Source organism: Paramisgurnus dabryanus, chromosome 6 (genome assembly GCF_030506205.2).
Source record: "Paramisgurnus dabryanus chromosome 6, PD_genome_1.1, whole genome shotgun sequence".
Lineage (NCBI taxonomy): Eukaryota > Metazoa > Chordata > Actinopteri > Cypriniformes > Cobitidae > Paramisgurnus > Paramisgurnus dabryanus.
Genome location: NC_133342.1, coordinates 33,186,848 through 33,202,574, shown reverse-complemented (window position 1 = coordinate 33,202,574; position 15,727 = coordinate 33,186,848). Strand labels below are relative to the sequence as shown.

Genomic DNA, 15,727 nt, shown 5'->3' with positions numbered 1-15,727 from the left:
TCTTTAATTCCCTCCTTTTTTATTTTAAATTTAGTCAGTTAAATTCAAGCTACCTCTTGATTAATTTCACCTGTAAAAGCCCTGAATCATCAGTCCTGCTGAACCGCCGACAGACTAACAACACAAACAGGTAAGAGGGGAAAATAATCATCATTTACTGTTAAAAACATGAAAATTGAAGTTTTGTGTGTTCTTATTGTAATTTATTTATTTTATAACAGGTAAACTTTATACGGTAAGCTTCATTCCCTTTATAACAGCTAAGCTTCATACTGTTTTAAATGATATATGTAAGGGACTCTGCTTTAATACTTAGGATAATGATTTCTTAAAGTGTTAAAAAGTATATACATGTATATTTTACATTAAGTGTATTAAACTTAATATCAAAAGAATGTGGTACAACATGTGTTTAGTTTTTTTTATTGATATTTCAGAAGTTTTGGTATGTGAGGTAATCTTGCTGAGAGTGAAGGCAGTTCATGTGACCGCTTGATATGAGAGACACATCCTGCTTTTAAAGGTGATGTATGCATGTTACTTTCAATCCTGACATTAAAATAATAATAGTTATTTACTGCTAAAACATTTTGAAAATTGAAGTTTTCTGTGTTCTTATTGTACTTTATTTATTTTATAACAGGTAAACTTTATACTGTAAGCTTCATTCCCTTTAAAGCAGGTAAGCTTCATACTGTTTTAAATGATATATGTAAGGGACTCTGCTTTAATACTTAGGATAATGATTTCTTAAAGTGTTAAAAAGCATATACATGTATATTTTACATTAAGTGTATTAAACTTAATATCAAAAGAATGTGGTACAACATGTGTTTAGTTTTTTTTTATTGATATTTCAGAGTTTTTATATGTGAGGTAATCTTGCTGGGAGTGAAGGCAGTGCGTATGACCGCTTGATATGAGAGACACATCCTGTTTTTAAAGGTGATGTATGCATGTTTCTTTCAATGCTGACATTAAAATAATAGTTATTTACTGTTTAAACATTTTGAAGATTGTGTGTGTGATCTTGTGGCACATTTACTTGTAATAGCAGAATTATTTATTATTTTTGTATATCTGTTTAAGGTGGATCGTGAGTGAAGCTCTGCATGTCCGCCATTGGCTTGATAACAGTGGTTTATAACAGCATTCACCTATATACTGACAAACAGGTAGCTTGAACAGAATCATATTAAAACTTCTGTCAAATCATGTTTTACATACAGTATGTAAGCAAATTCCAGGATAATATTAAGTTGTTTTGTCTCCATGTGTTATCCTTTCTCCCATGACCGACAGACCCAAATCTTGTTCGGCCTGATGCTCAACCTTGTATGATGATGACCACTGCAAAGTGATGGGAATCTGTGATTATCACAGCCTGCGTCTCAAGATCAACATGACAATAGTTGACCATCTCTTATCTTACTCTTATCTGACTAAATGTTCAACGTCACTGCCACACAACAAAGAACATTGGATGGAGTATTGGAGTATGCACAATGATCCAGCAAACAAAATAATATGGACTTTTTTTGGCGAGATTCTACAGTACAAACATTGATACAATCCTATTGACTTTTATTTTTACAGTTAGTAATGTATATTCATTGTATTCATTTGTATTCTATGCCGTCTATCTATTTGTGCTAAAATGTTTTAATCTGTAACGTCATAATATGTTAATATTCAGTATTTATTATCATTTGCATGTTTTGATGTTGCATATGTCATGATTTTAATGATTTCATGTAATTGTTGTCTATTTAGAATGATTTTCTTTGCCAAATTTAATTGTTCATTTATTTAATATTGAAGCTGTTATTTAAAATCCCTATCTTATTTGAGTAGTGATTTGTTATATTTGCATAATAATTCATATATTTATTTTGATCTATATTTTGAACTTAATGTGATTTTAATGCACATATTTATTATTGTATGATATCTCATGTAATGAAAAAGTGAAAATAAAAGTATTTTTCTGATGTCTAACAGTTATGTTTTTAAACTATTAAACCTTCTAAAGTGCTATAGATAAAAAACAAAACATAAATATAAACAAAAATAATCCTCCTGCACTGTAAAAAATTGTGCCGTTAAAAAACAGTAATCAACTGGCAGCTTGGTTGCCAGCAAGATAATGTTATTTTACGGTTCTGCCTCTGTTAAAATACAGTTCTACTTCGTTAATTTACAGCTCCCCTATTTTAACAGTATGTTAATGTTATAATGCCCTGAAAGCAACTCATTTCATTTAGGAAACCAATTGCAGGATCCATTCAAGTTTATAAATATATATTTATATGGTGGTGTTAGTATTATGAACTTAATTCATTTGAGTCCATTGAACACAAATATTACTTCTAAAATTGAACTGCAAACATTTAAACTTTCACACAAATCTCATGTAGTTCATCATGAGCAAACTACAAAGTTACTGCTTTAAAATAAAACAACAGGCAGCATAACATCAATGATCTATTGCCCGTCCTTGACCTAAACAACCACACTACCCTTCAGCACAATGGTAACCCAAAAACTGAGTCAAATCCTAACAAAACAGAACATTAAACACTAAGAGATCTCTCACATTATCATCTTGTGTAAATCCCCTGATCAGTTTTTAAGTTCACATGATTTAAAAAACAAAATACAAGGACTTTTCTCTAATGTCTGTGTGAAATTAACATATTTCTGTATGCAAATTTGACTGTTAGGTTTTCTGTTTTTTCACAGCACATTCTGTTAAATAACAGTAATCAACTGGCAGCTTGGTTGCCAGCAAGATAATGTTTTTTTACGGTCTCCTTCGGACTGTTAAAAAACATTAGCATTCTGTGTTTTTATATCTTACATATTTAACCCTTTAAACCCCATCGCAAAATCCTTGGTGTCAAAAGAACACTGCTTAATGTGTCCACACTACAAAGAGTAAAAGACACAGAGCCAATGTTGAAGTGAATGAGATAATGAAGTGATGATTGAGTGATTAATGATGAACAGCTGCTGTTAACAAACACAATCACTGAATAAAAGATGAACAAGAACCGAATAAAAGAGAAAACAAGCAGAAACTCAACTTACAGACTTAGAAGAGACTCAAACTCACTCAGATTTCCTAAGATCTCACAAGAAGATCATCAAACAACTCCACAAACAGCATTACCATCTTCACTTATTACAAACCAGTTAGATTTTATTTTATATGTACATTAGCTCTTACTGAGAAGTAAATCATAATGTGTGGTTTCCTGAACAGGTATTATCTTAAACCAGGAATAGTTTAATTAGGAAATATAACAAGTTTTAACAAACATGCCTAACTAAAAACATTACTTGTGCATTTTCAGGCGAAACAAAGGGCACTGATGTATTTTAAGATATGTCAGTGCAAGTTGTTTTGAGTTTAGTCTATAGTCTAATAGTCTAATCACTAAATAATAGTTACCATTCTTGTGATCAGCGGTTGCTTTAGTAGGACTCTTGATCCTTGGGTTTGCTATTTGGTGTTATATTTATTCATGCTTATCAATGTGATTTGAAAGACATTGAATATGGCAAAAAAGTATAAATAAATTACTGTCACTGACTAATGACAGTTAGGGTGTTTGTCTCATGAGTCAAAAGTTATTTACTGATTTATACAGAAGCTCATAAGTGATTAGATGGGTGTCAAGCCCATATAGTAGTCTTATAATGTGACAGAAACCGAGTGTTGATGTAGCCAGAGGAATCTTAAAAACATTGGGATTAAATGAAATAAAAATGCAAGCAAAATTCATACACAGACATCAAGAATCAGGCTATGAATCTCAACAATGGTGACTATCAAATGAAAAGCTTCATGCTGCAATGCATGCTGGGTATCTGCATAGTACAAAACTCATTAGGCCGATGAACTGTTTTTCCATTTTCTTTTGTCACCCTAGTTGAGAATCGTAGGCTGATTCTTGATGTCTGTGAGTGTCATCTGAGAACTGGTTTCAAGTTTGCAAAAATCCATTTGTAGACAACTCTGTCAAGCTATCAGATTAGTGGACTAATAATAATTCTTATGATTCTGATTCAAATATGTAAAGACTTAGTCATAAACATTCCTAAGTATTATTAATTGTTATGATTCAGCTCCATGAATCTGGTAAAATAAACTACTGATCTACAATCACTCATCCAACCTCACGAGACTCTATCATCTCTTGGGTTTCTTTGCCATAACAAACATGCATCATAAAGACACAGTTATAGCAACCTGACTGTAAACCAAGTCAAGAGCCCAACTAATGAGAACAGTGATCACAATAATGGTGACTTTAAAGAAATTGCTTGTAAAGTCTAGTAAACGCCTGTTTGTTCTCAGTAAGAACTGCTGTAGATGTATAACAGAAATCAAGTCAAAGTGGTTTCTAAGTGAAGATCGTAATGGTGTTTGTGGAAATGTTTAATTCTCATCTGGTGATATATGGAGAGATTTAATGTGTTGTGTTATTTTCAGTTGATGTTCATCTAAGTCTTTGTGTTTGTAAGTGTTTCTGCTCATCTCTTCTCTTTTTTATTTCTCTTTTCTTTAGTGATTCTGTTTATTAGCAGCAGGTGTCCATCATTAATGCTTCAGTATCTGAACTCATTGACTTGATTTCAGGTGGATCATTAGGAAACTTATGTAGGGAATAGTGAATAAGGGTGTATGGTGTGATTTGGGACACAGTCTTAAACGGTGGACTCTCAGGGCTGTAAATTCACATTATTCTGAGAACTGTTTTTTTACAGAATGCAGAATTTAACAGTATACTTCTGTTTTTGTTAAAAAACAGAATCATACTGTTAAATTTGGCTGTTTTTTAACAGCAATTTTTTACAGTGTGACTGCTGATAAATGAAAGGGTTGTTTATAGCGCCACTGAGGTTCTATGTAGCACTTTTTAAGGCAAGGTTCTATATAGAACCATCTAAAAAAGGGTTCTATATAGTACCAAAGAGGGTGCTGCTATTGTTACGAGCTGAAGAACCCTTATTTGGTACTATATAGAACCATTTTTCTTAAGAGTGTACAATGACCTATTTTTTCACATGCTTGGAAAGAATGGTTTACCAAAACTAAGTTACTGGGTTGATCTTTTTCAAATTTTCTAGGTTGATAGAAGCACTGGGGACACAATTATAGCTTTAAAAATGGAAAAAGTCAGATTTTCATAATATGTCCCCTTTAAAATGACAAAACACTCCCCTGACTTTTTTCCATAGTGGAAAAAGAAACAAGATGCTCAGCATGTCTATCTCGTCTGGTCTAGACAACTAAAGCTGGATGCTGGTTAAAAAGCGCTGGATGAAATGGAATCTTTCCATTAAACTGATTTTACATGCTCAGTATCTTGTGAAGGATAAGAGGCAGGTCTAAATGTTACAAACCACACCCATCTTTACACACCTTATCGTTTTACAACAAGCACTCTCTCAACTCAAGTTACATATGTAGCTTTCATTCATGAAGCAAGTAATAATATCAATAAATATGGAGATATGTATATTACTCATTCTTTTAACAGCAGAAGGTAAAGCACAACTAAAAACTTAGATTTAAATGTGTTAAACTTTCACCCATACATAAACTGTTGGTATATTACATGTTAAATATGGTATTTTTTTCTTGATGTTGATTTGCTTTTCTGTTCTCCTGCAGGTGTATTTGCTGATAGCATTAAACCAGATAAGGATACAAATATAATGACTGAAGGAGAATCTGTGACAATGAGCTGCACATATGATGCAAGCAGCAGTTATGTTTATCTTTACTGGTACAGACAGCATAACAGTGAACCTCAGTTTATACTGCGGAAAGGTGCTCGATCAAATACTGGTTATGATGATATACCAGACCCACGCTTTAAATCAACAACATCCAAATCATCCACTGGACTCACTATTGACAGTGTAACTCTGTCAGATTCAGCTTTATATTACTGTGCTCTGAGAGTTGGAGCCCAGTGATACAAAATACCTGAGAGGCTTTACAAAAACTCACACACAGATATTGCTTTGAACAGTTTTTAACCAGATAAACATCAAACCACAGTTGTTCTTTATGTGAACCACAAACTAATTTGTAAATGATAGAATACAGTAACACCTGCTGCAAGTTTGGAGAGTTATGGAGGGGTAAAAGTTAACAGTGCTATCTTCCACCCGATTAGAAACTACTTTTGCTGTATTCAGGTAAATACATGTGCCCTAATTCTGTCACAGCCCACCAGTATGCCCTCAGTGCCCTTCAACTTTTTTGTGTGGTCTACTCAGTTATGCCTCAATAAAACCATGATACACTGGAAAAAAAATATACTTTGGGTCAACTAAAGAAATTGCTGTAATTTGTTACACCTAAATTTATTAGTTTTTTCGAAACTATATTTTTGGTTTGGTTGAAACTTAAACATTTTAATTCAATATAAATCAAAATAGTTCTTCAGCCCACAATAAAAAATATATATTGAAACAAAGTTAAAATATTGTTTTTCATGGAAACCGAAATCATAACTTTTACTTTGGTAAAACATTTCCTTTCTCAAATTTTTTTAAAGACTGTCTCTGTTTCTGGACAAAGTAATAATAATATTTTGAAGAAAGTCACAATATTAAATGCAAAAGATAAATGAACACTGCCGTGTGTGTTTATGACTTCATCTTACAGTTTTAAAAAGAGTTAAAGGGGTCATATGATGAAAATGTTAGCATTGCCACTTTGTAGGTTTGAGCAAAAATGTGTCGTTTTGGGTGTGTTTTTTAAAATGCAAATGAGCGGATAAAGTGCAAACACTGATCACAATGATGGTGGTTTGTTGTAATTCAAACTCAATTGTGCTGTCAAGTCCTTCTTTTCTCTCTCTTTCTCTCTGCACTAAACGGCAGTGCAGTGGTTGGAGAGTTCAGATTAAGGAGGCGGTATTATTCTAATAAGATATCCTTATGACATCATAATGAAAGCCAAATTTCAATGACCTATTTTTGCTCACACCTACAAAGTGGCAATGCTAACATTTTCATCATATGACCCCTTTAAAGGGCTCTATCTTGCACCCAGCGCAATTGACTTTGTCAGTGACGCATGTATCATTTGTATTTTGCACCAGCGCACAGCGGGTTTTTCCCTCCACAGACGCACGTCGGCAAACTAGGGAATGAACTTGCGCTCCCTGGGCGGTTCAGCGCAAAAAAGGAGGCGTGTTCCGGCGCAAACCATCCCTGATGCTATTTTCCAGTTTCAAAACACAATTGCGCCACTGACCAAAAAAAACTAGTCTAAAGTCAGTGGCGCGTTGCACGTTGTTCATTATGCTATTTTAAGGGCACATGCTAGACCATAATGTATAGCGTGCACAACGCGCACACACTTTGCTTTTCTAATCTACACAGATGCAACAGTTATTTTTGCAAATCATAAATTGTTACAATAAAAAATATTAATAAACGAGATAAGGGAAATCATTGTGGTGAGCATTGTGGTGATAGTTTTTATTTATTGTGTGGCTGCGTTAAAAAATTCTCATGCAAATAACGAATAAAATATTTTCATAAGTTTGTTGTGTGTCTGTATTATGTTTATTTTATGTAAATAATAATTAAAATGTTTTCATAAGAAACCTTAATGTATGTGAACTGGATTTGTAAGAGTACTTTGGGGTTGGACTGCTTGCGTTTCTTGGGTCCGATTTCAAAGCCCCCAAACAGCCTTCAACACTTTCAGCGGTGAGGGTGGACGCAGCGATGTCCTCTGCTGGCGTCAGGTCCTGTGTGGAGGCAGATCCACCTCCAGTTACACGGTGTGCCCGATTTATGCTGGCAAGCTTGGGATTCCCCTGTCTCCTGACATCATTGAAGCGCTTGCGGCGCAACGTCCTGGGGATGCCTATTTCCTCCCACGCCTGTTTAACCGACGCTGATTTGGGCGGGTTTCTCCTATCCCCACACAAAACAACTTCTCTGTCTTTGACTGCTCTTACAAGAAAGTCGGTCTCCTCGGCTGTGAACCGCTCCTGGCGTGCGCCTGGTAAATCCGTCATAAAAATAGCAACCCGCCATGGAACTTGCGCACTTGCGTTTAAAGGGAATGTTGGATGACGTTCTGATTGGTTTATTTGAGGTTACGCCCAAACCACACCTATGAATAATGAACCTACTTCAGACAAACCCCTTATTGATTTGCGCCCGGCACAAGAGTTATTTCTCCCGCCGGGAAAATAGCAACAGCGCCCAAGATCAGCCCACAAAGTCACTTGCGTTTTGCGCTTCACACTTGCGTTTCAGATTGTTAAAATAGGGCCCAAAAGCTGCAATCTTTCACTTTTGCCTCTCTATCGCCATCTCTGTTTAAAACCTAAAATTACAACCAGAGCGGTTTATGTTAGTACTTGAAGTACATAAGCTGAACTGAAATAACTTTTTCATGATAATACATACCATACATTCTCATAAATAGGTCATGTCCCCCCAAACATGAGACGTCTTCCCGACGTGCAGATCATCGGTTGGTCCTGGACCTTATCTGTACGTCTATACAACGTGCAAATCTGGTACAGTATCTGGACGTCTGACTATGACCCCTTTTGGACGCCAAGTAGACGTCCAAATGGGGTTCGGGAAATCAATACAAAAACAAATGTGGTTTATGAGTTCTGAGTCAAAAAACATAAACATCACGTGTATTTTTGTAGAAAAAATTTGTTAAGCTGATAAAATAATGTAATCTTTATATATGAATGAGTGTTCAACAACATAGCACTGCTCATAGATAAAGTTTAATCTTAAATAAATAAAAAAATCAGAGTTTAAGATGTTGATGTTTTATTGAAAATGTTTGGTCAACGTAATTGTGATCAGCGTTTCCTTTAGTTGGACAGTTTTACTCTTTGCTATTAATCTTTGAAAAAACGCATCAATTGTTGCAAAAAAGTTAAAAACAAAAGGCTATCATAGCTTATGTAAGAAATAAATACTTTTGTTTATTTGTCTTTTATTAAAAGCGTTTATCTGTTTTCATTTTGTCTACTAGAACAAATAAAAATCATCAGAATGAAGACAATCAGGTGTTTATAAATCTAATTTTTTTATGTTGGGAAATATTTTTCAACACACAGCCAGATATTAAAGGGGTCATAGCGTGAAAATTTGACTTTTTTCATGTTTAAGTGTTATAATTGGGTCCCCAGTGCTTCTATCAACCTAGAAAATTGATAAAGGTAAACCCAGTAACTTAAAGGGGACATATTATGAAAATCTGACTTTTTCCATGTTTAACTGCTATAATTGTGTCCCCAGTGCTTCTATCAACCTAGAAAATGTGAAAAAGATCAACCCAGTAACTTAGTTTTGGTAAACCATTCACTGCAAGCATGTGAAAAAATAGGTCATTGTAATTTGGCTCCTATTATGATATCAGAATAAGGTAATACCGCCCCCTTTATCTGCACTATCCAACCACAGCACTGACATTTAGTTCAGAGAGAAGAGAGGGAAAAGAAGGACTTGACAGCACAATTGAGTTTCAATTACAACAAACCACCATCATTGTGATCAGTGTTTGCACTTCAGCCGCTCATTTGCATTTTAAATGACACACCCAAAACGGCAGACTTTTGCTCGGACCTAGATTAAGACTTAGTTTACATCTTAAAAAAAAATCTCATAATATGTCCCCTTTAATTTGAGTATGCCATTTTCTGCAAGCATGTGAAAAATTAGGTCGTTCAGATTTTGCCTGTTTTGTGAGGTAGGTAGCAAGGCAAATTACAATAATACCGCCCCCTTTATCTGCACTCTCCAACCACAGCACTGCAGTTTAGTGCGGAGAGAAAGAGTGAGAAATGAAGGACTTGACAGCACAACTGAGTTTTAATTACAACGAACCACCATCATCGTGATCAGTGTTTGTATTTCACCCACTCATTTGCATTTTAAACGACACACCCTAAAACAGAACACTTTTGCTCAGGCCTACAAATGAGCAATTTTACCATGCTATAATAAATTAACTTTATGGTATTTTGAGCTAAAACTTCACATACTCACTCCGGAACAGCAAAGATATATTTTACATCTTCAAAATCTCTCACAATATGACCCCTTTAAGAATCGGCACATGAATCACAATCATGGTGACATAATTCATGTTGCAATGCATGATGGGAGTCATGAGTTTATATTGCAGTGGGTCCCAGAATGCACTGCAACATGAATTATGTCAACATGATTGTAATTTATGTGCAGATTCTTGATATCTGGATATGCGTTAAAAAAATCCCATATTTCTTAAAAAAATTTGATTTATAAACACCTGATTTTTTTCTTCATTTTGAGGATTTTTTCTTATTGTAACAACTATAACCCAATAAAGCCTTTTAATAACAGATAAAATAACAAATGTTGTTGATTAACAAGTTGACACATTTTTAATGAGTGAATGATATATTTATTTAAGTGTCAAACACCACCGCTTTACCCCTTACAGAAATGGAAGTAAAATTATAATTTTCAGGATTTATCCTCCCATTAAGTATACAACATTTTGAGTCCCTCAGAAATTCCACAAAAGTATGACCATGCTTATTTACATTCATATCCAAAACTATCCGAGGAAGGATGTCATCTCCTTCCACATGGTCCTTAAGCGCCCCAGTTCTGCTGTTAACATCACCACATATATAAATTGAGTTCACCTTTTCAGTAATAGTATATAACAAAGCCCATAAATGGCTGAAATAAAGATCTGCATTCCTGCCCCAGACAGATGATTCTGGAGACAAATAACATGGAATTAAAATAAAAGAGTATTGCGATTCTCTATGCTCAAAATGTAAACAAAGTATTCCATCAAATGTTTTATCAACAATACTAACTGAATATCGCTCCAACACAGCATTTTTAACAAAAAATCCAACTCCACCCGAGGCTTTAACAGCCCTCTTATGGGCAATACGATTATGTCCAAACCAGGTAAATCCATCAAAGACCAGTATATCCTTGCATGAGTGAGTTTCATTCAAAGAAATAAAGTCAGGGTCTAAAGATTTAAAGGGGACATATTATGAAAATCTGACTTTTTTTCATGTTTAACTGCTATAATTGTGTCCCCAGTGCTTCTATCAACCTAGAAAATGTGAAAAAGATCAACCCAGTAACTTAGTTTTGGTAAACCATTCTCTGCAAGCATGTGAAAAAATAGGTCATTGTAATTTGGCTCCTATTGTGATGTCAGAATAAGGTAATACCGCCCCCTTTATCTGCACTATCCAACCACAGCACTGACATTTAGTTCAAAGAGAAAGAGAAAAAAAAGAAGGACTTGACATTACAATTGAGTTTCAATTACAACAAACCACCATCATTGTGATCAGTGTTTGCACTTCAGCCGCTCATTTGCATTTTAAATGACACACCCAAAACGGCACACTTTTGCTCAGACCTAGATTAAAGGGGTCATATGATGAAAATGTTAGCATTGCCACTTTGTAGGTTTGAGCAAAAATGTGTCGTTTTGGGTGTGTTTTTTAAAATGCAAATGAGCGGATGAAGTGCAAACACTGATCACAATGATGGTGGTTTGTTGTAATTGAAACTCTATTGTGCTGTCAAGTCCAAAAATGTGTCGTTTTGGGTGTGTTTTTTAAAATGCAAATGAGCGGCTAAAATGCAGATACTAATCACAATGATGGTGGTTTGTTGTAATTCAAACTCTATTGTGCTGTCAAGTCCTTCTTTTCTCTCTCTTTCTCTCTGCACTAAACGGCAGTGCAGTGGTTGGAGAATTCAGATTAAGGAGGCGGTATTATTCTAATAAGATATCCTTATGACATCATAATGAAAGCCAAATTTCAATGACCTATTTTTGCTCACACCTACAAAGTGGCAATGCTAACATTTTCATCATATGACCCCTTTAAGACTTAGTTTACATCTTAAAAAAAAATCTAATAATATGTCCCCTTTAAGTAGCACTTTCCTGAGTTCACAGTTTGACAGCGTCCATCCGTTAACATTCCAGTGAGCTCACAAAAACTTTTCATTACCAAACCTGCAGGGCTGGGCAAACCTTTCTCAAGCATGACTGCCATCAGCTGCCGATCCCTCTTTCATCACACGTCGAGACGACTGCATCCGTTTCACCATGCGTCCATTAGCTGCCACATAATAATCCTTCCCAACTGCGGTTTCACGGGTCAAAGTTCTAAAGTTAAGTTCCATCATGTGTTCGGCATGTGATTTTGCTGAAGACGAAGATGTTATATATCCTTGAAGCTGTCATTATCTCGCAAATGCGTTTTTCTTCGCAGCAAACCACTTTCTCCTGTGCCGAGTTCAGCTCCGCTTTTACAAACCCCGGCCGGGCTCCGCGCGCCCGCATCCGTTCCACAGCAGCGGGACAGAGCGCAGTGTCACATCCAAGACCGACATAAAACAGGTCTTTCACTTTAGCCATTAAATCCTCCTCTCCCTCAGTCTGAGGAAGCCCCACAACAATCAGCGAAACATCCGGGTCAAAACTCATTTTCTTTGCCTTATTCTCGAACATTTTCTTCTCTATATTTTCCATTCATGCACACATAATGCCCACTTCAGTGTCCAGATTTATCTTCATGTCTTTTATGGCCTTCTCCATTTCTTTCAGCACAACGCTCTGACTTTCAGCCATCATCTTCTCCATTGATTCACACAACTTATCAATTCTGAAATACACTTGCTTTTCCATGCTATCAATTCTCGCGTTTACTTGTTTCTCCATATCAATCTTCATTCGGTCCAATCTTGCGTTTATTGCTTTCAACAGCACACTTTTGCTCAGGCCTACAAATGTGCAATTTTAACATGCTATAATAAATTATCTATATGGTATTTTGAGCTAAAACTTCACATACACACTCCGGAACAGCAAAGATTTATTTTACACCGTAAACATATCTTATAATATGACCCCTTTCAATAATCAAAAAACATCACTTGTTTTAGAGGGGGTTTGGCAACTTTTTTAGCTGGTCTTAGCTGGTCATCATCCAAAACCAGCTCACCCACCATGTCTTCAATAATCAAAAAAAAAAAAAACATCACTTAAATGATCACTTAAGTCAGGAGTGTGGAACCCTGGGTCCTGGAGGGCCACTGTCCTGCAGAGTTTAGTTCCAACCCTAATCAAACACAGCTGAATTTCATTTCCAAGTGATCCTTAATACTTTTATTTAATTTTTCAGGTGTGTTTAATTAGGGTTGGAACAAAACTCTGCAGGACAGTGGCCCTCCAGGACCAGGGTTCCCCACCCCTGACTTAAAGGGGACATATTATGAAAATCTGACTTTTTCCATGTTTAAGTGCTATAATTGTGTCCCCAGTGCTTCTATCAACCTAGAAAATGTTAAAAAGATCAACCCAATAACTTAGTTTTGGTAAACCATTTTCTGCAAGCATGTGAAAAATAGGTCATTGTAATTTGGCCCTTATTGTGATGTCAGAATAAGGTAATACCGCCCTCTTTATCTGCACTATCCAACCACAGCACAACCATTTAGTATGGAGAGAAAGAGAGAGATAAAATATTTCACAGCACAATTGAGTTTCAATTGCAACAAACCACCATCATTGTGATCAGTGGTTGCACTTCATCCGCTCATTTGCATTTTAAATGACACACCCAAAACGGCACACTTTTGCTCAGACCTATTTTAGACTTAGTTTTCATCTTTAAAAAAATCTCATAATATGTCCCCTTTAAGTATACAATTGACTCTAACACTGCTTCAATGTTGCTTTAACACACTGCAGGTGAAATCAATTAATTCAATTAACACAGCGTGATTGACCCGGGCTGTTTCTCAATATGCGTTCTTCAGCGATCTTGCGTCCTTGTGTCCTCGCTCTACGTCATCATTAACAGTCGAAGTTCAATTTCAATTCTCAAGAACGCAAGTACAGAGGACGTGTGAAAATACCCAGATGAGTTCTTGATATCGGGGATGCATCGAGTGCAGACTTGCACGCTGAAATCTGGGGAGGTCACGTGACAAACAGGAAGATCGCAAATAGCTCAATTCTCACAAGTGCGTTCTGTGTTCTCGCAACCTTCTGAGTTCGTTCTTCCAAGGTCGCCTTGCAAGACCAGTCTCCACGAGAACGCAAGTCCGTTCTTTGCGTTCTTAGAATTGAGAAACAGCCCCGGTCTCGAGTCGGTCTTGGACTCTTCTTCTTCTTCTTTGAGCTTATTGGCGGCTCGTATTCTTAAAAGAGCATTACCGCCATCTACTGTGGGTAATGGATCAGAGACACTATAATCCTTCCCCCAGACCATTCAGGACTCAGGCTTTCGATGTTGCTTCGTGTTCCAGCTCCACCATCTACAGCTCAAGTCCGTCACAGTCCAGAGAGGATTAATAATAATAATAATAATTATTATTATTATTATTCTATCTATATTCTATTTATTAAATTAGTACTATTTAAGAATTTAATTAATAAACTATCCCCTTCCTCTAGATCCAAAAGCTCGTGTTAGTTGTTGTACACCTTTCTTCTTAAATTCTTCTATTAGTTTAGCCCTTTCATCTGTGTATCGGCTTGGACTCAACTACAACACTAACATTAACTAATGTTAACTAATGAACCTATTGTATTGTAAAGTGTTTTTCTTTCATTTTGGTGTGAAAAATCAACCCCAGATGTTCTTGCCAAGATTGTGAAATTTACCCAATATGCTCCATTGAAGCTTTTGAATGGAATTGTGAGACTAAAATGTTGTAGTTCTCATCTTAAAGATCTTACCCATGATGCTAAGTATTGTTTTATTTTAGTGGCATCTCTGTATTTACCATGGAATATTAAAGGATGATCTTAAAGTCTGAAACCACACCCACATTATAGCTTACAACAAGCTGTCTTCCTGGCATTCATACATTCATAATGCTAGTTAAGACATAACACAGAAACATGGAGAAATATATTCTGCTGATTCTTATATCTGTGTCAGGTAATATGCTCACTGTCAAACTCAAATATTTTCAAACTTGAAAGTAGTATGGTGTTAAAATGAAGTATTAATATCAATGTAATATAACCTTATAATAAGGCTGTTTAACACTCATGTTTCACTGTACCAAATGTAAAAGACTACATTTTCAATGAGATCTTACCAATTTAACCAATTTCTTTGTTTGCAGGTGGATTTGCTGAAAGCATTCAACCAAAAGACAAGAATACAAATATAATCAAGACTGAAGGAGAATCTTTGACACTGAGCTGCACATATGTTACAACCAACAATTATGTTCTGCTTTACTGGTACAGACAGAATTTTAACAGTGAACCTCAATATTTACTGTATAAAGGTGCTCGATCATGGAGAAATGAAGAGAATATAGCAGATCATCGGTTTAAGTCAACTACATCAGATTCATCCACTGAACTCATTATTGACAGTGTATCTCTGTCAGATTCAGCTTTATATTACTGTGCTTTAAGAGTTGGAGCCCAGTGATACAAAATACCTGAGAGGCTTTACAAAAACTCAAAAACAGTTATTGCTTTGAACAGTTTTTAATCAAGTTAATATCAAACCACAGTGGTTCTTTATGTAAACCACAAAATTCTTACAGGGCACAGTAACACCTGCTGAGGGTTTACCCGCCCTGCTGAATTAAACCAGCTAAAGTTGATTGATCTCTCAGTCTAATTTTAACAGGTTTAGCTGTTGTA

The 15,727-nt window shown here is 35.7% G+C and overlaps 1 long non-coding RNA gene and 1 gene segment (V, D, J or C); both read left to right on the top strand.

The window, feature by feature from the left end:
- Nucleotides 1–434: 434 nt before the first annotated feature.
- On the top strand, nt 435–1,175 carry LOC135764873 (uncharacterized). The gene is made up of 4 exons (XR_010540323.2): nt 435–523; nt 644–682; nt 861–945; nt 1,090–1,175. It is a non-coding gene; the product is annotated as an uncharacterized lncRNA (long non-coding RNA).
- A 4,340-nt stretch (nt 1,176–5,515) lies between these two features.
- On the top strand, nt 5,516–5,991 carry LOC141282353 (T cell receptor alpha variable 18-like). The segment is given in 2 exon segments: nt 5,516–5,555; nt 5,684–5,991. Coding segments are annotated over 2 exon segments (348 nt in total).
- The last annotated feature ends 9,736 nt before the right edge of the window (nt 5,992–15,727 follow it).